The sequence below is a fragment of the Brassica rapa genome, chromosome A07, assembly GCF_000309985.2.
Source record: "Brassica rapa cultivar Chiifu-401-42 chromosome A07, CAAS_Brap_v3.01, whole genome shotgun sequence".
Lineage (NCBI taxonomy): Eukaryota > Viridiplantae > Streptophyta > Magnoliopsida > Brassicales > Brassicaceae > Brassica > Brassica rapa.
This window is the reverse complement of record NC_024801.2, coordinates 11618246-11641129: the sequence shown is the minus strand read 5'-3', so window position 1 is coordinate 11641129 and position 22884 is coordinate 11618246. Positions and strand designations below refer to the sequence as shown.

The 22884-nt window shown below is 34.9% G+C and overlaps 2 protein-coding genes and 1 pseudogene across 5 annotated transcripts; 2 read left to right on the top strand and 1 right to left on the bottom strand.

Moving 5' to 3' along the window:
• Nucleotides 1-952: 952 nt before the first annotated feature.
• On the bottom strand, nucleotides 953-3122 carry LOC103829045. 2 transcript variants are annotated; one of them, XM_009104703.3, is made up of 5 exons: nucleotides 2668-3122; nucleotides 2350-2395; nucleotides 2061-2222; nucleotides 1767-1979; nucleotides 953-1435 (listed from the first exon to the last, which is right to left on the bottom strand). In XM_009104703.3, exons 3-5 carry the CDS (start codon nucleotides 2220-2222, stop codon nucleotides 1235-1237), a joined length of 576 nt encoding a protein of 191 aa, XP_009102951.2. In that variant the 5' UTR covers nucleotides 2350-2395; nucleotides 2668-3122; the 3' UTR covers nucleotides 953-1234. The 2 variants fall into 2 exon arrangements, with proteins under 2 accessions (XP_009102951.2, XP_009102950.2); XM_009104702.3 differs by lacking the exon at nucleotides 2350-2395.
• An 8983-nt stretch (nucleotides 3123-12105) lies between these two features.
• LOC103829109 lies at nucleotides 12106-15866 on the top strand (annotated as a pseudogene).
• Nucleotides 15867-16609: 743 nt separating this feature from the next.
• LOC103829043 (beta-glucosidase 9) lies at nucleotides 16610-20428 on the top strand. 3 transcript variants are annotated; one of them, XM_009104696.3, is made up of 14 exons: nucleotides 16610-17242; nucleotides 17491-17640; nucleotides 17717-17780; nucleotides 18135-18184; nucleotides 18278-18353; nucleotides 18448-18519; nucleotides 18592-18679; nucleotides 18784-19042; nucleotides 19133-19248; nucleotides 19340-19551; nucleotides 19626-19649; nucleotides 19738-19827; nucleotides 19911-20001; nucleotides 20077-20428. In XM_009104696.3, exons 2-14 carry the CDS (start codon nucleotides 17512-17514, stop codon nucleotides 20303-20305), a joined length of 1500 nt encoding a protein of 499 aa, XP_009102944.1. In that variant the 5' UTR covers nucleotides 16610-17242; nucleotides 17491-17511; the 3' UTR covers nucleotides 20306-20428. The 3 variants fall into 3 exon arrangements, with proteins under 3 accessions (XP_009102944.1, XP_033130809.1, XP_009102946.1); XM_033274918.1 differs by having other exon boundaries at nucleotides 16633-17242; nucleotides 17491-17780; nucleotides 18272-18353; XM_009104698.3 differs by lacking the exon at nucleotides 16610-17242 and having other exon boundaries at nucleotides 17517-17640; nucleotides 18272-18353.
• The last annotated feature ends 2456 nt before the right edge of the window (nucleotides 20429-22884 follow it).

The window sequence follows — 22884 nt, the reverse complement described above, 5'->3', positions numbered from 1 at the left end:
ACATGCGATGCGATATGGAGAACCAGAAGAATCTGTTACACATGCGACTTTTGATTGCCCACCAACTCTACAAGTTTAGCCCTTATCCTAGACGCTAAAGAATTCAAATATTTTTCTTGTTTTGAATATCTATGCTAATATGGACTATCTCCTCTGGAGGAAGAACATTATTATTGCGGCAGATTTAGATAGAGATCTTTATCCCTGGATAATCTGGTAATTTAGAAAGGCAGAAATGATAAACTTTTTAGTGGAATTGACAGAGATCCTTTGGAGCTAGTTCGTTATATAGAGGGTGAATGCCAAACATGGTTCAGTGCAAACGAGATGGTACCATCAAATACACAAGACCATAGTAGTGACGAACCTTAAGTCTTAAGCTTGGGTAATATTTGCATGATAGATAGGCCATGGACATCTACATCACAATTTAGCAGGTGTGGATGGGCGTGGATGGACAGCTTGGGGAAGGTTTCACTACAAGAAAATAATGTTATTGCAACTATAATTTTTGTCACAATATATAGATTTTTCGTCACAATTTTTTTATTGTGACTAATGTGTGACAAATTCAAAAAAGTCACAATAAAATGGTCACAAATCATGTTTTGTATCAAAATCGTCACACTTATAGTGACGATCTACTACGGTAGCAGATTTGTTACCAATTGTGACGAAATATAAAAGTCACAAAAATGACACATTTTGTTACGGTTAAAATGTAACATATACGTCACGAACAGTGACAAAAAATTAGTGACAGATTCGTTAGAAGTTGTTACCAAATTTATGTCACCTATTAGTCACAAACCCCCGGCCGAAAAAAAGTCACAAATCCGTCACGAATGGTGACCAAAAGGTAGTAATAATATTGTCACAAACTTTTAATTTGTGACGTTTTGTTGATACTACTATAGTTCATGATTATTAATAATCTGAAAACTGTTGCAAATTAGTCGTATATCGTGACTACGTAATTATTTTTCAAATATCTATAATACATACAATGAAACACATAATAAAACGTTAAATTACCACCAAGAACTAGCATCCAAATCAAAGAACGAAGTAGGTTTGCAAAGATAACAACAAGAAAAAAGCCTTAACAAAATACATAATAAAAGATACTAAGAACATGTGGTGAACGTACTCCATGGAAACTGGATAGTGTTGGTGGTGGATCCAGACCTAGACATTCAGACTTGTGATTGACTGAACAAGCTTTTCCATATTTTCAAGTCTTTTTTTTTTCAAAACTGTAGATTCTCTTTACAGCTCTGTTTAAGCCTGCTTCCACCTCTTGCAATCTTTTTGTTATTATTTCCACTTCTTCAGAAGCATGTGATTCATTCGATGGAGCTTCAATAGATGGTAAAACCTTACTGTGTAGTGCTCCAAGTCCAAAGACATGTCCTTGTTTAGATGTTCCAGCATCCTAATAAACATAACAAACGTGTGAACAAAAACTAAAGCCAAGCAAAATTGTAGTAATAATTAATGAGTAGGAATGTAGGATATTTACCACTGTACATCACAAAAAATCCAGTTGCAGTTAGTGAGTAACAAACAAACCACAATGACTTGACACTTAAGAAACACATATCACTACTACTATTTTATAATCGTACGTCAATTATATATTGTTTATCATTAAGGACAAATAAGAGAAATAATCAATTATATAACTAACTGTAAATATTTGGCATTAATATATATCACAAAACATTATTCAAACATTACAGTAGCACAAAAGTTTAGAATGTTACCTTGATAAATATTTCGTTTTTCTCACACTGATCAAGATTCTCAGGTGTCACATTCTGTAGACCAGAAGATTCAAGTTGTCCCAGGCGTTCTTGTACATGCTTTTCATAAGTGTCTGCAACCAATCGAGCTCGCTCATCAACGTAAGTTCCGTCCGGTTTTTGATGTGTTTTCTTCATCACAGCAATAAAAGAGAAGTCTTCGTTGTTTGCTTCCTACAAACAATTAAAAAATACATCAAAAATAAATAATACAAAATTATCAAGAGAAACTAAGAATGGAAATATAAACATTACCAGCACATCATGAACTTTGGCATATGAACATAAACCAGCTCTATGTTGATGTAGATCTAAACCATTGCGATTAGACAATCGAGAAGCACGTGCGGTAGCACTCGTCTTTTTGGCTTTCGGTGATCTCCCATAAGAGTGTCCACCTATTGTTGGTGGAGCCATCTAGAAAACCAATTTATAAGGATACGATACGTTGGTACAGTTTTAGCAAAGATACGATACTTAGATAGACTTTTAGCAATTCAATTTCAAACCAACTTCTCAAAATCCAACATCACGTAGAAATTACCTTTCTAACTGAAGGCAACGGAGAAAGAAACAAATAAGAGAGAAATCTACAAAGATAATTTCGTTTTTAGATTTGTTAGGGGAAGAAGTTATCAAATGCCTCAGGTACTTGTGTGTTTTTTTTTGGGATTATAATTGAGTTCGTGAAATACTTGGCAACATTTAAAGCGCTAGAGTGAAAAAGTTATGGCTCCACTTAAAAATTTTAACGCGGTCGATTAAAAAAAATTAGAAACCCACTACCTGATTTTAAGTCGTGTTTTAATTTTAACAAAAATATTTACTTATTTGCAATGAGTAATTTTGACAAGGGAAATACCCCTCATTGGGAAGTGATAGTCGGCATGATCTTTTGAATGCACAAAAGATAAAATAAGTTTTATGCCAAACTAGATAATTTGCGACTGTTGGTTGAGTCGTAAGACTCCCTCTACTTCTCAACGGAGGGATCTTTTCTCAAGCTAATTACTTCTGGGGTCTCTGCAGAGACACATGTGCACATAAACTTATACGTGTAATCAAAGAAACTTAGATACAATGATTTGTCAAATATATAATATGGCCAAGAAAAGAAACAAGAGATGATTATAAAATACAAAAAGAGGATATTAAATGATTTTCATGTGAATTATTATAAACCTTTTTGCAATTTTTTTTATAAACCTCAAATCCTCATGACCGACTTCAAACACACACAAGATTCAGGGTTTATGGTTCAGTGTTTTGATTTAGGGTTTAAGATTTATTTTTGGGTTTAGTATTTTTAAGATTTAGAGTTTTAAGATTTATCCAAAATTTTATGTTTACACAAGGGTTTAGAGTTTAGTGTTCTGATGACGGTGTTAAAAATATTTTTTAATTCTTTTTTTTTGCAACTAGTATTATTTTTTATTTATTTTAAAATTATGATATAAATTAACAATATTTTGTTTCTTTTTTTAAAAGATACTAAATATAAAATAACTAATTCATATTGGTTGGTGAACCTACAAATAATTCAAGAATAACTTTTTATGTTTCATCTGCTACAAGTTCTCTGTGTGTTGTCTGTAACAAAATTTAAAATTTGGTATAATACTTTAACAATTTATCAAAAACAAAAGGTTAAAATACTTTGCAGCAAATCTCAATCACCAATGATATTAAGATTCTTAGCAAAAGAAACACAGATATAATGGTTTGATTAAATTTTATAATTTGATCATATATATATAGAGAATCTAATCTCATGCTTACAAATAGAAGTAACGGTTTAGTTTTTGAAACTGAGAAAAAAAACTTTTTGGAGTAAGAATCGATGACTCTCCACTATTTATATTCACGTAAATAAAATTTACATGTTTTGTTAAAAAGAAACTAATTTTAGCAAAAATAGTCAGAAAATTTGATGACGTTCACTTTATAACAAATATACGCGAATTAGTGACTGAGTTATGGTCGCATAATTACTAACAATATGTAAGACGGAACTTTTCGTCACTAGTTTGTCATCATTTATGACATTCTTTTGTTACTTTTTTATTATGTTACAATATTATGACTAAATAATTACTATTTTGTAACATAATAGTTTTGTCACAAATTTGTCAGAAAATCGTCATAATATTGTGACAAATTATTTTGACACAAAAATCGGTCGCAATATCAACATTTTCTTGTAGTGTTTAACTTATGGGGGTACAGAATTATATTCGACGAGAGTCTCCTTTGCACTCAGAAGTAGAAGCAATAAGATGGGCGATGGAAAGTATGCTGCAATACTCGACGTGTCAAAGCTTTGGAACATACTACAAAGATTTGATTGCCATGATTACGGAACCACACGCTTGGCCAAGTTTTTTAACATAATTGGAGAGGATATAGACTTTGCATATACGTTTCCCGGATGTGGGAACCAAAATTCGCACTGTCGATTTCTGTTGAATTAAGAAAGATAGGAAACCCTAAATTTCCCAAAGGTCTCAGATATCTGATAAGCCACACGCCAAACAATCAGAAACACGAAAATATAGATGAAAAATATGAGAATCAAAAAGAGAGCAAGAAATGTTTTATTCTGAATCTGCGTATGAGCGTTACAACAAGGTAAGAGTCTTGGCCACGAGAGCTGTCGGCGAGATCCCTACTTCTAGCAACTTAAGACTGCGGAAACCTAGTTGAGTTGCAGCTCGATAACAAAAACGAAAAGTTGCCTAAATGCTCTAATTGCTAAGTTTGCTCTAAGTAGAAAAATTGTGTCCCTCTGCATCTTCAACCTCGACGTCCTTATATACTTCTCCTAGAGACGGATTGCTCTTTCTTTTTCTGCCCTCGGTCGAGTTTATCACTTCACAGAAATATTCCATTTTCATTCGATCTGAGTGTTTATCTTTGGAAACTTCAAATTTATCCTCCGAACTTGACATTTATCTTCTCCTTTAGAATAAAAGATAAATTGTCATAACGATTTGGGCTTGATTTCATATATAATTGTGAGCTGCGTTCTGGACCATTTCGGGCCGTTTTCCGACTTAAGCGTTTTTACGATTATCGAAAGAGCGCTTTCGAAATGACGTCGATTCCGAAGAAAGTTCGAATTTATCGTATATTGGAGAAAGTTCGCAGTGTTTAATTAACCGTTGCCGTTTTATACGATCAATTCGAACTTCATACGAGAAAACAAGTTCTTGCGGTTTGTAAATCATAAAGTTTCAATGGTGACTCCGATCGAGATGAAACAAGAGCAAGTTCGATCTGTTCTCAAAAGAGGGAGCTACGAGGACGGGATGAAGGCAGACTAGTCGATCCAACTCGCCGAATGGGCAAGTTAGACTGCTTGTTCGGTCCAACTCGCCGAATGGGCGAGTTGGACGACTTGCTCGATCCAACTCGCCGAACGGGCGAGTTAGACTGTTTGTTTGGTCCAACTCGCCGAATGGGCGAGCTGGACGACTTGCTCGATTCAACTCGCCAAACCGGAGAGCTAGATGCCTTGTTCGATCCAACTCGCCCGTTCGGCGAGTTGGACGTCTTGTTTGGTCCAACTCGTCCGTTCGGCGAGTTGGACGGTGTGTGCGGTCCAACTCGCCCCTTCGGCGAGTTGGACGATAGTGCCTTATAGTTGTTCGTTGTTTGGAATCCGTTTGTGCGGGGCCTAGAGTAACCTTTCTCGAAGACTTATCGTGTGAATCCTTTGCGGAGTTGTTACAGAAACTTGATTTAGGTTTTCTCATTTTTTTTTTCTTTTGAATTTTTTTTTCAAAAAGGACATTTCCCAGAAAGTTTTTGACACTGATTTCGTCGTAACCAATTTTGACCTCAACACCGGACTTTAAGATTACTCATATCCACTGGCGCATAATCAAATTGTTGATTCTTTAGCTAGGACGACAAGATCATTCCATAAAAAAATTGATTTTGTTGGTTTGTTTTATTCTGGAATGGTTACCAAAACCATCTTAAGTTTGAGTAATATAATAACTTTTCGTTTTCGTTGTAAAAAAAATAGATAGACTATATATATAAATGAATTGTTGACAAAAAATATATATTTATAAACGAATTTTTATTAAGAGAAAATTATATATAAATATTGTAATGGAATAAAGCTGGTCAAGTATCGAATCGAGTCGAAGGAATTTAATTTTCTCTCTCCTAACCAAACTCTCTCTCGCGACCAAAAAGCAGATCTACTTTCGGGTTGCCTCGGCGTTCGTTCCGGGCGCGTGCGTGTCCGTCCGGTGCCGGCGGTGACCCCCCATCTCTCTTTCTCTCTTGTTTTCCTTTTGCTCCTCATTGGCGACCTTCACTTTCTCTGCTTTGCTCGTCGCTCTGCGCTTAGGGTTTTCGTCGGAGCCGCCTTCGCACGTGAGAAGCTCCGGCTCTGGTGTGGATTGCTGAGTTTTGGAGCGGCGGCGCGGTGTGTGGTGTTGTCTCTGCCTTAGGAGTCGGCTCTTAGGGTTATCAAGGGGCACTTTTCCCCTCTTGGAGAATCAGTTGCGCGTGGAGGCGGTATAGGTGAGCTCGCCGTCGGATTCTTCTGCAGACTTCGGGCTGTATCTGGTCCTTGGCGAGTGTCGTGTGGCGGCAGATCCTCTCTTCCCCTGGGTGTCTAGGGTAAGAAGGTTCTGACTTCCCTCGATCTGAGAGCTCTGGAGATTCGGTTACTCAGATGCGTTTGTAGCTCGTGTTCCCGGCGTGTGTCGGATCACTTAGTGGTCTTGCGTGAAGCTCTGCTTCGGAGCGGTGTTGGAGTCGTCGTCTATGGCGGTTTCAAGGCGACGCTGCAGGCTTCCTATCAGTCATCCTTCCTCTTCCCGTCTGGTTTGGTGCCGTCATCGGAGAGCGTGTCGACTTGCTCTTGGTAGTTTTCATTCCCGTTTGTGCGTGGTCAAGTCTGATCCTTGCCACAGGTTTCAGCTTTTGGCAGCAAAGACTTTCTTATCTTCGGTTCTCGAAGGAGACAACCGACGAGTGTTTTCAGAGTTTCCATTTGTCAGTGGGGTCTTTGGTCCCTCGGTGGCTTGGTTGGTGATAGCGGCATTTCCCAGCACCGTGAGCAAGATAGGTTCATGGTGGTGTCGCCTCACATTGTTTTTGCAGGTCTTGGAATGTTATCGGCGTCGACTAGTAGCGGCAGGTTCGAGCCCGGTTTCTCTTTTTTCTGTTTGGTTGAGAGGCCTTCTCGGGCTCTTGGTCCAGATGGAGTGGCGATATAGGAGTACTTAGAGGGTATGGAGCAATTTTCAAAAGGTATGGTCTCCATATCCTATCTTCTATATGCGTCTGAGCTTAAATGTTGGTGAAAGTTATGAGTTCCAAGGAGATCACCGGGAGCTAGCTACTCCGGAAGCGACATGGGAGTTCCCGGCATCCGCGGCAACGCGGAGAACCTCACAGTCCTATGATCATCGTGTACGGTAGAGAACAGCAAACGGTTTCTAAGAATTTTAAAAACGAACTATCGGATTGAGCCGGGTTTAGTGGGTGGGCGAAGGTAGTTTTGTAATACATTGACTTAGAAGCTTTTGTTCGATTTGGGCTTGTAACCGGATCTAAAGTTCCCATTTTCGGGTTGATATAAATAAATATATATTAAAAAAAAAAAAAAAAAAAAAAGAATAAAGCTGGTCTCATCACTCCTTCTCGACCCCACAAGTTGACGGAGCGTGTTCAACATCATGCATGGTTTCATTTCGTTTATTTTTCTTTCTCATGACACAAATGATTACAACAGTCTAATAATCTATTTATTTCTTTTCTTCATTGCTGTATTTCTAAACCTTCCTCAATAGGAATATTCTCTTCATCAAGTACATATCTGCCGTTTTCAAAACAAAAAAGGTACATATCTGACCTATATATATAGGTGCACTAGATCAAGAACTATTATAACAATAAACGAACCAACAAGCAGAAGAAGGAGAAAGGCAGGAGTTGAAGGTTAGAGCGATGGACCTTTTTGTTGATGGTGAATTGGAGTCTCTCTTGTGGATGTTCAATTCTGATCAATGTTCATCATCTAAGGAGGACCGACCGAGAGATGAGATTCTCGGCCTCTCTAGCCTCTACAATGATCATCTTCATCATCACCAGAACAATGTCTCGTCTTCTAATCATCATACTCTCTTAATTCCTGATATGTTCCCACTTGGCGCAATGCTGGGAGGGAATCTTCCGACCACGCTTGATTCTTGGGATCAAAATCACCTCCAAGAAACGGCAACGCTCAAGAGGAAACATCTTAACTTAGAGAATCTACACAATACTTATTCTAACTGTGACACCACAAGACAAGTAAGTGAAAGATCAATAACGTCTACAACGGTTGCATTTATTCATTTTTCTATGCAATAAACTAATTACAACATCATTAACACGATATAGGAGCTGGTCAAAGCCAAGAAAAAGCAGAGGGTAAACCCGGAAACAGATACAGTCTACCAAAGCAACACTAGCTGGAGACATGGTCAGAGTATAAGCACCATTTCAGTTGAGGAGAAAGCTTCGGTTGCAAGTGCTAAAGGCAAAACAAGAGCCACGAAAGGACAAGCTACTGATCCTCAAAGCCTTTATGCTCGGGTAAGAAAACGTGTGAAAGTTTCTAGGACTTCTATCTTAAAACCGTTGTGAATCACTCTCAAATTGAACTTGAAAAAACAAGAAAACCTAGAAGCAAAACTCGATTTTCTAGGATTTGTTTATTGATTAAGTAAACGAATAAATTGCAATTATTTAGATCCGTATTATACTTTTGAAAATCTTGATATTCTTTTCTTTTTCTTTGCAAAAATTATCCTATCTACTTAAAGGGTTTTACGGCCAAACAAACCTAGCTTTTGCTTGTGCAACCGAGATTAAAGTCATTTTCAGAAATCAAAAATACTAATACACAATAGTTTACAGTTTTTGTGGGTTTCTAATTAATTATGGTAATGACTTTTGCAGAAAAGAAGAGAGAAGATTAACGAAAGGCTCAGGACGCTGCAAAACCTTGTACCAAACGGTACAAAAGTTGATATAAGCACGATGCTTGAAGAAGCGGTGAATTACGTGAAGTTCTTGCAGCTTCAAATTAAGGTATGTAAATTACTTTTATGGTTTTATTTTCCTTAGAACCCACCTTTATATCTATAACACCTATATTCTAACTAAACAAAATGCACTATATGTTATTGAATGTAGTTATTGAGCTCGGATGATCTATGGATGTACGCACCATTGGCTTACAATGGAATCGACATGGGTTTCCATCACAACCTTTTGTCTCGGCTTACGTGAAGAACTTACCGATTTAGAACATATGAATAATCCCTTTAATTGAGCCCTACCAGCGAGGTCTACTTTGGGAACGTACCATTTTCTATTAATGGTGTTGTTGTTCATTCTGATATTTTTGTTTATTCCTTTTTGTGTCTTTTTCTTTATTAAGGTTCGGGTAATAAAATATTAAAAAGTCAACTCTGGGACTAATAAAATAACAATCAGTCTTTCCTCGCACATTTTTGAAAACAAAATATATATTTGAACTAGCTGTTAAGAAAATATAGTTAAACTAGGTGTTCTGCCCGCATATGCGGACATAGTGTTCTTATAAATATTTATCTATTTATAACTATTAAATCAAAATCAACATAAGAAATTGTTAATTATGTTTTTAAAAAGATAAATCAAACACTAAAATTTATATTTTATAATAAAAATAAATATTTTCAGATAAGACACAACATATTTAGGAATTATCTTATGTTTTACAAATATATTTCATTTTTGTGAATTATATTATATTTACTTATAGTCAATTATCTGATATAACATATAAATAATATATTATTAATATATATTCATTAGTTTTTATCAAAATAGATAAATGGTTATTGTTGTGTTAAATTTTAAAAACATTCACATATTAGAATTATTTTAGAAAATCATTAGCATTTAATTATAAATTGCTTTATATCTAACTATAAATTTTATAATAAAATATTATTTTCAAATAACAACATAATATATCAAAGAATTATCTTATGCTTTAAACGTGTTTTTATTTTTGAAAATTTTATTATATTTATTTATAGTCAATTATCTAATATAATATATAAATATAATATTATTAATAGAAATTCGTTTATAATTATTTATATTTTAGATAATTCTTATGGTTATTAATTTTAATCCCTTATTTAATCAGATGATTTGTTTTTATTTTTGGCTAATTTATATAATTTTTTTATTAAGGGTATAAACGATTTATTATTAATTCTAATCACTTTTTATTTAGATAGATTTGAAATTCGTTTTTATTTTTTGATTAATTTAGATAGTTTATTCATTAAGGGTATAAACTATATTAACCGCTTTAACTTTTAACGTGAGAGCTCCGTTGCAAACATTTACTTCTCAAATAATTGTACATATTTAATCAGATAATTTGCTTTTATTTTTGACAAATTTATAAAATTTATTTATTAAGGATATAAACGATTTATTATTAATTTTAATCACTTTTTATTCAGATAGATTTCAAATTTGTTTTTATTTTTTTTATTAATTTAGATAGTTTATTCATTAAGGGTATAAACGATATTAACCGCTCTAACTCTTAACGTGAGAGCTCCGTTGCAAAAAATTACTTCGCAAATAATAGTATAGATCGCCGGCTTTATTTAGAATCAAATGAACAAATTTGAAAAATATGATACATTATATTATTGGAGTATTATTCGACGGAGGAAACCCTTCGTACGTAGCCAAGCATCCTTTTTTTCCTAGGATGCCACACGAAAGAGGCCATGCCAAAGTCTTTTGATCCCATAGTCAAATAATATCAAGCCTTCGTTTCTACTTAGTACTGAATAATTATTAGGAAATTTGGAAAAAATTATATATGTTACGCTATTAAAAAAGAAGAAAATTGAGAAATAGTGTTCATCTGTGGAGAGGAACTAGAGACAACATCATACTGCTTGCTTATTCCAATGTCGTGTCTCACGTGAAATATAGTCAGTAGCTAGTACCAAGTACAACCCCAAGTGCTAGTCAGAACCGGTCCTGAATAAAATTCGTTGAAGCATGCGCTTCTTACCTTGTTTACAATATCATTGTGCTTATTCCAGTGTCGTCGTGTCTCACGTGAAATATCATTGTGCTTAGTACCAAGTACCAATCACTACCAGTCTTGAATAAAAATCACTGAAGCTTGCGCTTCTAACCTTGTTTATAATATATTGTTTTCTTAAGTCAAACTGATAATATTAGTTCTGACTTCTGAGAACCTGATGGGTTACGTATACAAGCATCAAACAAACGAGAAACTAAGTGGATGAAAGTAGTGAAAGCTGATCAAATTCCCTGAGGGATTTCATTATCTTAAGGTGCCTATATAAAGGCAGAGTAGTTACACAAATACCGTGATCTTTACAACAGAAGATCTAAATACAAGATATTCAAAAATATACAAGAGAATATTCTATAGGGAAAATTGCCAAAAGAGAATAAAAAAACCAGGTTGTTGTCCCTTTGGTATAAAGCTAGTTTTGTCCATTTTTTCTCCTTTTTACCCTTTGTATTTCTGAAAACTAATGAAATAAATAATTTTGAGAATCAAAAAAATTATTAAAAATATAAACAATTAATAAAACATCCATATACACAAGTTGGTAATTTTGTTTTGTTCAAAAACTTGGTAAATAAGATTTTTAAGATACGTTCTACTAAAAGTAAAATGCGTCTTCAACATAAAATAGTATAGTAGAAAACAATTTCTAAAATAAACACGTTCATCTACTTCTTTTAGAACGTCCATTTTACTATTTACTAAATTTCTAAAAAAGAGGAATGTGCATTCTACTAATCGTAAAGGTATCCACTTTCCTTCCGAATGCATCTTCTACGTTTATAAAGTATTCTAAATTTTAGGGAATGTGTTTTCTACAATGTACTCTTACGTCTACTCAAAGTAGAAAATGTATTCAAAATTTTTATCATTCTTCTAAACTTTTAGAAGTCGCCTTCTACGGATAAGAATACCTGATTTTTTGCGAAAATTAATGAAATTTCAGTTAAGGAAATATTATAAAAATCTCCTAAAAATATTCTAACTTCCTAAAACGTGTTATGGTCGATTTTACTTGAAAAAATTAAAGAAAAAATGATTCTCCCTTCTCTTCTTCATCAATCTATAGTTTTCCCATAGTTTTTCTTTTGATTCTTCTCACAAACTCTTGTTCTCTATGATGCATATCTATACCGTTTTTTTTTCTTTTCGATTGCCTTTCAATTTTTTTTTCATTTTTTCCATTAACTTCTTTTTTAAATTCAAATTAACTTTTAAATTGTGTTTAATTAGATTAAATATAGGGATAATTTTGGGATTATGAGAAAAATTATACTATTGAGACAACTTCATGTTGGTTTTATACCAAAATAACAACAACCTTCTTTTTTTGTTCTCTTTTAGCAATTTTCCCTATTCTATATTCACTAATAAGTAGAAGGTTACATCCAAAGCTAATGTCCCAAGTAGAGGAGATAACGAAGTCGTTGTAATTAACACACATTAAAGTCAAAATCAAAACAGTCAAGCAATGTATAACAAAATTGACATTCATATATGTTCTAAATAGCAACCAATTTTATTGAAGTTGCGAAGAAGAAGCAGAGAAGGCTTACTCGAAACGCTTATATCTGACACCGTTGGAGTCGTAACTCGGCGTCAACCTGATTCCGGCTTCCACCAACGCGTTGAAGAGAAGTGAGAATAATTAGAATTCAGAGAAGACAGTAGGGAATGCGCAACGAATGGAGGAAATCTCTAAACGTCGATGAAGCTTTGGGTTGCAGAAGATGAAGTTATTCACTGTAACCGATAAAGAAGAAAATGTAAAATAATTGTATTTGAGTGGGTGAAAACGGAGTAAAATGAACAATTTTCTTTTTTTTTTTTTTTCTTTTTTTTTTAATGAACAATTTTCATATTAAGTTTAGTTCAGTTTCTTTGTCTTAGGCTCTGTTATTTTTTTCTTGGTGTGGTTGGGAAAGTTGATATAGTTTTGATATAGGAAACTAAGCATCACTTTTGCAGAAACTCAGCGTAAGAACGCTCGGGTGGATTTGTTTGATAGCGATGATGATACGAGTAGTATAAGCTCTTCCTCCATCATGCAATCTGAACGACCTGGCATGGGTGAAGTTCAGGTTCACAAAGATGTTCTATTGGATCAATCCCTTGATGCTCTCTATGAGAAAAGGTATGCTTCTCCTCTCCTCTCCCATCACTTTTTACTGTTTTCAAAGCTGGTTTTGAATGCGCTTTTGCTTGATTTTGGATGCAAAACTGATAATATTTGGATTCCTTTCTGGATGTGAAGGAGTTCAACGAGAGAGCAAGCTTTGGCTTCCATTGTTGATGCATTCAACAGCGACTTGCAGCATGAGTTTGTCGAAAAGAAGTAATCGTCTCTTTCTCTATTTCGATGTAGTTTAATCTCATACTGTCATACATGACTAAATTGTCTAATGTTTCTTCTTAACGTTGCAGATTTGCCACACTATTGCATCAGTGTTTACACTGCACCAAGAAAGGGTCTAGTAAGGAGACCTCCTTAGCATCAAATGTTATTGGTTAGTCCCCGAGTTAAAGCAACTTTTATGCATCATTCTCCTTAGCTTAATTTATTAAATAACAGTTAGTTAATGTGGCTTTTCAGGGTTGCTAGCATTGACTGTTGGACTCGGCGACCAAGCACAAGAGATTCTTGAAGAATCTGTCACTCCTCTTTCTCAGGCCCTTAAATCTAGTCGTGAAGCCTTGAAAATAACCTCGGTATTAATGATTTCATAATCTAGTAGCTTGTCATTCTGTTAATAGACTCTAAATAATGTCCAATCTTGAATTCACGCTTTGTTAAATTCAGATTCTTGAGTGTTTAGCAGTCATCACCTTTGTTGGTGGGGCCAATCCAGAGCAAACCGAGAGATCTATGCAGATTATATGGCAAATGATTCACCCCAAACTAGGTTCTAATGTATGCATCTTTACTCTTTTCTCGTATTAAACCGAGAGTTCTAACAGTTGGTTAACCTAAAGTGTGCAGTAGGCTCACAGGGTAAGTTGGCGTTTTGTGTAGGTTATTGCGACCAAACCTTCACCTGCTGTTATAACTACTGTTGTGTCCTCCTGGGCGTTTCTGCTCACTACAGTTGACTGATGGACTCTAGGTCCCAAACTTTGGCAAGAGTGAGTGGAGCTCGAAGCATTTATTTCACCTAGTGTCACTTATTAATGGATCTATATAAGCTGATTAGATATTGGTAATCATTGCAGGATCGTAACTTATCTCTCCTCGCTGTTGGAAAAAGATGACCGATCTGTACGTACAGCTGCTGGTGAAGCGCTTGCTCTTATTTTGAGTTGGGAACTCTAGAGAAGTTTGCTGCTGAAGCTAAAGGGTCTGCTGCTAATGGATCAGTGAAAGAAGGTTGTGTGTCTCAGGAGGCATTGATGAACATGCATGGCTTGAAATCTAAAGTCACTAACCAAGTTAGAGACCTCGCTGCGGAAGCAGGTGGTAAAGGTTCTGCTAAGAAAGATCTCAACACGCAACGAAGTTTGTTCAAAGATCTCGTTGAGTTTCTTGAGGTATGCATGCATCCACCTTGTATGCTCTTGATGAGGTTTTTTGTTGACTCTTTTGTTTGAATTTTGATTAGAATGGAGTCGCACCTGAAACCTCTACAAAGGTTGGTGGGGACTCTTTACAGACGTCAACGTGGTATCAGATGATACAGGTTTCTCTCGACCTGTTCTGTTGTTTGTCTCTTTATCTTCTTCTTGTGACTGTGTTTTAAGCATAGACATGTTTCTTGTTCATCAGTTAAATTTTTTGAAGCATTTCCTTGGGGGTGGCTTTATCAAGCATATGCAGGTTTGTTTTCTTGTTTTTCTTTCTTTCCAAGTGTCCACACATCTTTAAAAGCTGACTCTTTGCTGTTTCATTCAATTTGGCAAAACTACAGGAGAATGAGTTCCTTCATGATGTATTTAGTTTCACTCCAAAGAAGATTGGTGGACATTCTACTATGTCTAGTGAAGAAAAGGTTTGTTTGTTTGCTAGACTTAAGTTCCTTTGATTATTTCTGGTTTTAAGCATGAACGTTTCTCATCGCATTGTTTGCTATTATTTGTGGCAGAGGTTGTTTAAATCACCAAACTCAGCTCTCAACAAGGCAAGGACGCTATTCTTGAACAAGCAGAGGATGTTAGCTAAGGTATTGTAGATTGTAGTTGATTCGTCTTCTTAGAACATTTTGTTGTGGGGGAAGAATATAGTGGAAGTGTGTTTTGTGATTTGCAGAATTTGAACGATGGGCATTACGCTGCGATGGTGGAGAATGAATGAATAATGTATTACTATATGTCTACCCTTAGAATCATATGATTGGTGCCTTCATTATATATGTGTAGCATTTGAAGTCTTTTTTTCCAATAAAGTTTTTGGATGCGTTGTTCCTATGATATAACAGTTGTTGCTCTTAGAGAGCCATTGATAAATTGTAATTTGAGTTGTCACACAATTATAGTCTCTTGAGTAACCCATCTCATGGATGATGGATGTTAGCTAAAACTTAATTAATGTTCTCGTTAAGTTCTTTAATGTTTTCTCGAATAATTATTGTTTTATTCAATTTCTAAAAAGAACCATATAAAGTTTTTTTTCTGATGTATGGTTGTTTAAGATGGATATGCGAAATTATTTTTTCAACATTTCCAGTTCGATTATGGAGAAAATTGCATTTTAAACCTTAAGAGCGTGATATCCTCGCACTTTAAATACTGAACATTTTTTACTAGCACTTTAAACCGTGAAAGTGATATTTTTATCATAACAAACTTCCAATGAAGTTTACTTGTTTTCCAAGTCAACTAGGAGACTTGTAGTGTTCATTTTGTGATGACGTGTTAGTCTTTTTCTAAAAATAAAAGATAAAATACATAGAAAATTCAAAAAAATCTGACAAAATTCAAAAAATGTAAATTTTTTTAGAAATATATAAAAATAACATTTCAAAATTAAAAATAAAATATTTTTAAAAATTAATCCAATTATAAACCAATAAATATATAATATAATAACTTGAATGGCGATTTAAGATTTGATTTTTGATTTTTTTTTTAAAATTGATTTATTAATACTTAATTTATTAAATTTTCAAAATTAGTCCAATTATTGGTATTATTTATTAAAATTATATTTATTTTTGTAATTTAAGTTTGTTTAAAATGAAATTACTTATAAGTGAAGTTCTTAAAAATTGTAAATAACTTTGAAATTAAATAAATAACTAATCAAACTTTAGAGAAACTAAAATATATGTTACTTATCTAAGAAGCTCCACTCACATCAAAACCTAACATATACAAATCTAGAGGCATACCTCTATATCTCTTAATTATATTTCAAACTAACTTACAATATTTTAGTTAAGGTTAAAAACATTTTAAGTGGTTTATGAGATTTTTCTAGTTTCACAAAAATTTAATAACTTAAGTATTAATAAATCAAAAATTAAAAAAATCAAAAACAAAAAAAAAAACAGAATCTAGAATCACCATTCAAGTTATTATATTATATATATATTGTTTTGTAATTGGATTAATTTTTTAAAAAATATTTTATTTTATTTTGAATTTTGAAATGTTATTTTTTCTATTTTTTGAATGTTTATATTTTTCTGAATTTTTCAAAAACAAAATCGATTTTTTCGAATTTTTTTGAATTTTCTATGTATTTTATTATTATTTTTTTTTTTAAACTGACACGTCATCACAAAATGAACACTACATGTCACCTAGTTGACTTGCAAAACAAGTAAACTTCATTGAAGGTTTGTTATGATAAAAATGTCACTTTCAGTTTAAAGTACTAGTCAAAAACGTTCAATGCTTAAAATGCGAGAATGTGACACTCTCAAATAATTTTCCATTCGTTTATGTGGACACCATGTTTTGTCATGTTTAATTTGTCCACTTGATTTTCAAAAAAAAAGAAAAGTTACTGGAGCTAGATTCTTTTAAATAATAATGTAATTAAATTGTAAAATTTTATTAAATTTCAGTTAGTTTGATTTTAAATTTGGGTTTGGTTTGGAAATGAAAAATAATTATTGTAAAACTGAAAAAGCTATGGATAGGAATGGATTTCCGTGTGGTCTCAGTGTCTACCACACAAAGTGAATCTGATGGAAGATGGTTAGAGTTGATTGCCGAAATGGTGGCCACTCAATTAAACTGGTTCAAACGTCCCCATGTGGAGCTTAACATATTCAAACCAAATACATGTATATATATGGTGGTTAAGAAGAATGGATGTCGAGAAACAAGTACATATATAATAGGAGAATCTTACACAAATAAGGTAACTTCTCTCACCTAGCTAATTTCGTTATATTTTGACACATCCGTACTTTCTTCAAAAAGATATATAAACTTCGAAAAGGTTACAAGTAACTTGAATGAAGAAGAAAACACCTTTATCACACTTCCTTCGTATGTTGTCGTCTGAATTGAAGATACGACGCGAAAAAGATTGAATAATATAGTTTTTAGACACGCAAAGTCGAATGAAACAGCACGGTTCTGTTTTTCTTCTTCTTCGTCGTGTAGGTTTCTGGAGGATAAGAAGAAATGGAGCTGTTTTTGTTTCTGGTAACAATTTGTTTGAGTTTGGCTTTCTCCGGGAAATGCAGTGATGATTATAGCAGGAACGATTTCCCGGAGGGGTTCGTCTTCGGATCCGCAATTTCGGCTTTTCAGGTTTGCAATTTCAAAGGTCGTTTCCCTACACTCCCTATTATCGGAAAAATGGTTGTGATGATGAGTACTCTCAAAGTGGGAAGGAGCTATTGCTGAAGACGGAAGAATGCCTAGTATAGTGGATACATTCGCTCACGCTGGTAAACTCTTCACTAATAAACACTTGAGAGTTGAATTTCAACAACTAATTAGGACATCTTCAAGTCTACTTTATTTCTCACTCTAAAATAGAGTTTAAAGTAAAAATATTCTAACTCAACTATATATTTCAATCTATAATAAAATAAAACTGAATTTATTCTACAAATATAGTAATTCATTTTTTTGGTGTTCATCATTCAATTTTTCTATTTAAAGTAGACTGCCATTTGAATATAACTTAACTGTGTATTATAGAGTTATTATATATTTTTTGTTTTAAAGAGTGAACCATTGGAGATGGTTTTAGATGATTGAGATTTTTCTAGGGTTTTAATGACAATCAATATCACCAGGTAATGGATCTAACGGAGATATAGCTTGTGATGGGTATCACAAATATAAGGTTTGTGTAGTAGTCAATTATGCAGACGTAATATTTGTTAAAAATTCAGCTAAGCTATGACTTTTGGAGAATGATAATGCTGTGTAGGTGTAGGAGGACGTAAGGCTGATGTATGACATGGGTTTAGATGCACTACGACTCTCCATCTCGTGGTCGCGGCTTATATCAAGTGCGTGTGGTTTCCTTGCTTCAACTCGAATTTGTTACCTTGCTCGAGCTGTAAACGCTTTTATTTTTTGTTCGGTTGGTTTTTCATGTTTCAGGTGGAAGAGGTCCTGTGAATTCAAAGGGTTTGCGTTTCTATAAAAATCTCATACAAGAGCTCAAAACACATGGTAAAGTCATTATATGTCTTGTGTCTTGGTAAGAACGTGAATTGAGTTTTGTTGTTATGTTTCTTTGTGCAGGAATTGAACCGCATGTTACATTGCATCACAATGATCTCCCTCAGGCTCTTGAGGATGAATACGGAGGATGGATCGACCGCAAAATCATGTAAATCCAACATTTTCTTGCAACCACATTTTTTATTGTAATAGAATCTCTAATAAAATTGAAGTGTATGGTATATATCGCCTTATGTGAATTTTTTATGGCAGTGGTGACTTCACGGCTTTTTCAGCCGTTTGCTTCAAAGAGTTTGGGAATGCAGTGAAATTCTGGTCAACAATTAATGAGCCCAATATAGTAGCATGGGTAGGTTATGACTTGGGATCAGGCCCTCCTAGCCATTGTTCTCCTCCATTTGGGATGGTCAACTGCTCCAAAGGAAACTCCTCCACTGAGCCATATATTGCACTCCATAACATGTTGCTTGCACATGCATCTACCGCGAGATTGTATAAGCAAAAGTATAAGGCAAGCGTAATACACACATACGTATCCCTGGTTCCAGCTTGAATTGCTCGATATGACTATCTCTCTCTTTTTTCGTGATCGATTGTATAGCACAAGCAGAATGGATTTGTAGGTATAACCTGTTTTGCATTCTGGATGGTTCCTTTTACTAGTTCTGAAGAGGACGAGATGGCAACTCAGAGAGCCAAAGATTTCTTACTAGGCTGGTTTGTTGTACACAATTATCTTGAGTTTATTTTAAAAATTCTTCTTTGGCTGCTCTGATTGAAATGGAAAACAACGTTTTCATTTATGTAGGGTTTTGCATCCGCTTGTGTTTGGGGACTATCCTAATGTCATGAGGAGAATCGTGGGCAAGAGATTGCCAAATTTTTCGAAAGAAGAATCATATCTCGTTAAAGACTCATCCGACTTCTTGGGACTCATACACTACACAACAACGTACACAGCAGACTTATCCAGTCCACGCCAAGGAGATTATGCTTCAGACATGCATGCATCAATAATCCGTATGTTTTTCTTAAATGGCATCTTTTGGGTGTGTTTTTTTTTTACTGACTCTTTATTTCATTTTATTGGACAGCCTTTGGGAATTCTTCACTGGTCAATGTATGTTTCGCCAAATTCAGAAATCTGACATGTTTTAATACACCAAACATTATTAATTAAGTCTTGATTCCTTGTCATACGTCCACATGTCGATTTGCTTCCATGGGGTCTTGAAGGATTGTTGGAATACATAAAGCAAAACTATGCCAATCCTCCTATCTACATTCTTGAAAACGGTCTCTCTCTTAACATGTTGTGAACTTAAGTTTTCAAACATTACCAATCTTTACAGAGTTTTTCTCAATATCTACACAATCAGGTAGACCTACCAACCACCAATCATCGCTTAACGATGTGGGAAGAATTGAATACCTTCATTCGTACATCGCTGCTGTGCTTAATTCAGTAAGGTGTGTAATATGCTTGAAAATCCTACTTAAAACCCAAATACTGAACGTGATACAATTTTTTTTTTGGTGTTGCAGGAATGGGTCAGAGACAAGAGGCTACTTCCAATGGTCCTTCATGGATTTGTTCGAGCTCATGGAGCCCAATTATACATATGGATTATACTATGTAAATTTCAGCGATCCGGAACGTAAAAGATCTCCTAAAACCTCTGCTCTTTGGTATTTTTGTTTTCTCAATGGTATGACCAATTGTTCACAAGAGCTCTCGGCATCTTCTTCTCCTGGTCTTTTTTCTGCTCAGTGAAACAGAATTGACCGTGTAATTTTATATTGTGTGTTTCATTCGTTGGCATTTTGCCTTGTAGTTTAAGTATTCTTTGTGTTAATCATTTGCGTTTTTTAATATTATAGGTTCATATACTTCTTATTAGAGTCTTAATGGTATTTATACAACTACAAGAGAGGGGGATAAGCTAGTAGATCCTTGAGTCATATTATCTATACACCCCCTTAAGTTGTACTAATAGAGGATATGATCACTCCAATCTTGGAACAAGCATGCTGAAACTGGCTTCTGGAAAACAGCTATCCGGTCATCATAAGCTCCTTTATAAACCCTATTTAACATTTCTACAACATTTTTTTTTGTCTATTAGTATCTCAAATAAAAAAAACAGCTGCATACCGAGGGAAAAAATCGTCGGTATGTCATCGGAATAACGCTATTCCGACGACATACCGACGAAACAAGTCCTCGGAAATTCATTTTCGGAATTCTGAGGAAATGAATTTCCGAGGAAACTCCGAGGACCACAAGTTCGTCGAAAAGTTCCTCGGAATACTTTCCTCGAAATATTTCGATGGATTTTCCGATGGCCAATCCTCGGAAGTCCTGACGAAATATTCCTCGGAAATTTCATCGGGAATTTCCGAGGAACGGAGCCCTCGGAAAATTCCGAGGAAGACTTCCCTCGGTCGACGACTAATTCCGAGGAAGTGCTCGTCGGAAATTCCCGAGGGTTCGTTTCCTCGGAATTTTAAAAAAAATTATTTTTTTTTTAAAATTAAAAATTTTGAAATTTAAATTCGAAAATATAAAATTAAAATTAAAATTGAAAACATATTAATTAGATAATATTCAAAATTGTACAAATAAAAATAAAACATTCCGAGTTTTTGAAAAAAAAAAAAAAACTACGGGTCTTGAACGTTCAGGAACACCTCGTTCGGGTACATCCTCTTCATCATCTCCATCATTTGCTCGTTCAGCCTCTTATGTGCCTCATAGCCCGCCTGTTGAGCTGCCATCTGGGTCTCCAACACAGATATGCGATCATCCTTATCCTGCAACTGAGCCGTAAGTACTTCTGGATCAACATAGGGCGGTGATGCAGAAGAAGGAGCAGCCGACCGGGAGCGACGACCCAAACAGACCAAACATCCCTTCTTCTTTGGAACCGACTGAAATAGAAAGTAGCCAAATTTAAATAATATAAAAAGATGATAAAATAAAGGCAAATACCACATCCTTTTATATGGCACTGGAACTCTTCCACTCGTATCTTTATAACGAGGCTTCCCACAAAATTTGCATGTAACCCGCTGTTCATCAGCCCTCCAATAAATTATGCAGTTGTCTCTGCATACATCTATTACCTGATACGATAAACCAAGACCAGCTACGAGTTTCTGAACCTCGTAGTATAAACCATGAGCTACATTATCCTCGGGTAGAATACTTTTTACAAAATCAGCAATCGCATCCACACAGTCTTCAGCCAAATTATAATCTGTTTTAATGCCCATCAATCTTGTAGCAGATGATAAAGCTGAATGACCATCTCTGCAACCTTCGTACAATGGTTGCTTTCCAGCATCCAACATATCATAAAATCTTCTAGCTTCTGCATTGGGTAAATCTTCCCCTCTAAAATGATCATTTACCATCTGCTCAGTACCTACACCATAATCTACATCCGTTCTAATTGGTTCTTCTAATCTAACCGCTGGCTGAGGTTCGCTAGTACTACCATGTTCATAATCAGTTTCCCCATGATGATACCAAATTTTGTAACTTCGTGTAAACCCACTCAAATATAGATGAGTCCAAACATCCCACTCTTTAATAACCTTTCTATTTTTACAATTAGAGCAAAGACATCTTAACATACCTGTTTTTGCTTCCAGTTGTCGGTGAACTAACCCCATGAATTCGGTTATACCTCGTTGGTATTCTTCCGTAAGCAATCTCGTGTTCAGATCCAAATGAGGTCGATCGATCCAAGAACGAAAATAATTTGAAAAAGACATGTTTTTTATGAATCAAATTCGTGTGTAAAGAGAGTAAGAGGGAGGATGAAGATATGGAGTGAATGAAGAGGAAGAGAGGTGCTTGTATTTATAGTTGAAATCCTGCCGACAGACCGAGGAAATTCCGACGGAATTCTGACGCTAACGGATTCCGACGCTAATGGCTAGTTCGTCGGAATTTCCTCGGAATTTTTAAAATCTCCCAACGGCTCTCCAACAGCTCTCTAACGGCTATAATATATCCTCGGAATTCATCGGTTTTTTCCGAGGAATACATTTTTCATCGGTATTCCATAAGAATATTCCGACGGAATAATATTTCCTCGGAATTCCGTCGGTATATTCCGAGGAAATTCCGAGGAAACCAAATTTTGTGTTTCTTCGGAATATCCTCAGAAATTCCTCGGGATATTCTGAGGATTTCATTTTCCGTCGGAATGTCCGTCAAAATACCGCTGTTTTCTTGTAGTGAAAGTATTTCATAAATAAAATATTACTAATTTTAATATAGTCTTCATATAAGTTATAACAATGAAGTGAACAAACCATGCAAAACATCATCCCAAAGTATCT

What these genes read in the sequence shown, in the direction of transcription:
- LOC103829045 (XM_009104703.3), bottom strand. Translation starts at nt 2,222, where the DNA reads ATGGCTCCACCAACAATAGGTGGACACTCTTATGGGAGATCACCGAAA. An exon ending in CCAAAGTTCATGATGTGCTG is followed by an intron (nt 1,980 to 2,060) that starts GTAATGTTTATA and finishes AATTGTTTGTAG; the next exon opens with GAAGCAAACAACGAAGACTT. An exon ending in AAAACGAAATATTTATCAAG is followed by an intron (nt 1,436 to 1,766) that starts GTAACATTCTAA and finishes TATGTTTATTAG; the next exon opens with GATGCTGGAACATCTAAACA.
- LOC103829043 (XM_009104696.3), top strand. Translation starts at nt 17,512, where the DNA reads ATGGAGCTGTTTTTGTTTCTGGTAACAATTTGTTTGAGTTTGGCTTTC. An exon ending in ATGGGTATCACAAATATAAG is followed by an intron (nt 18,185 to 18,277) that starts GTTTGTGTAGTA and finishes GTGTAGGTGTAG; the next exon opens with GAGGACGTAAGGCTGATGTA. An exon ending in TGGGAATTCTTCACTGGTCA is followed by an intron (nt 19,650 to 19,737) that starts ATGTATGTTTCG and finishes TCATACGTCCAC; the next exon opens with ATGTCGATTTGCTTCCATGG.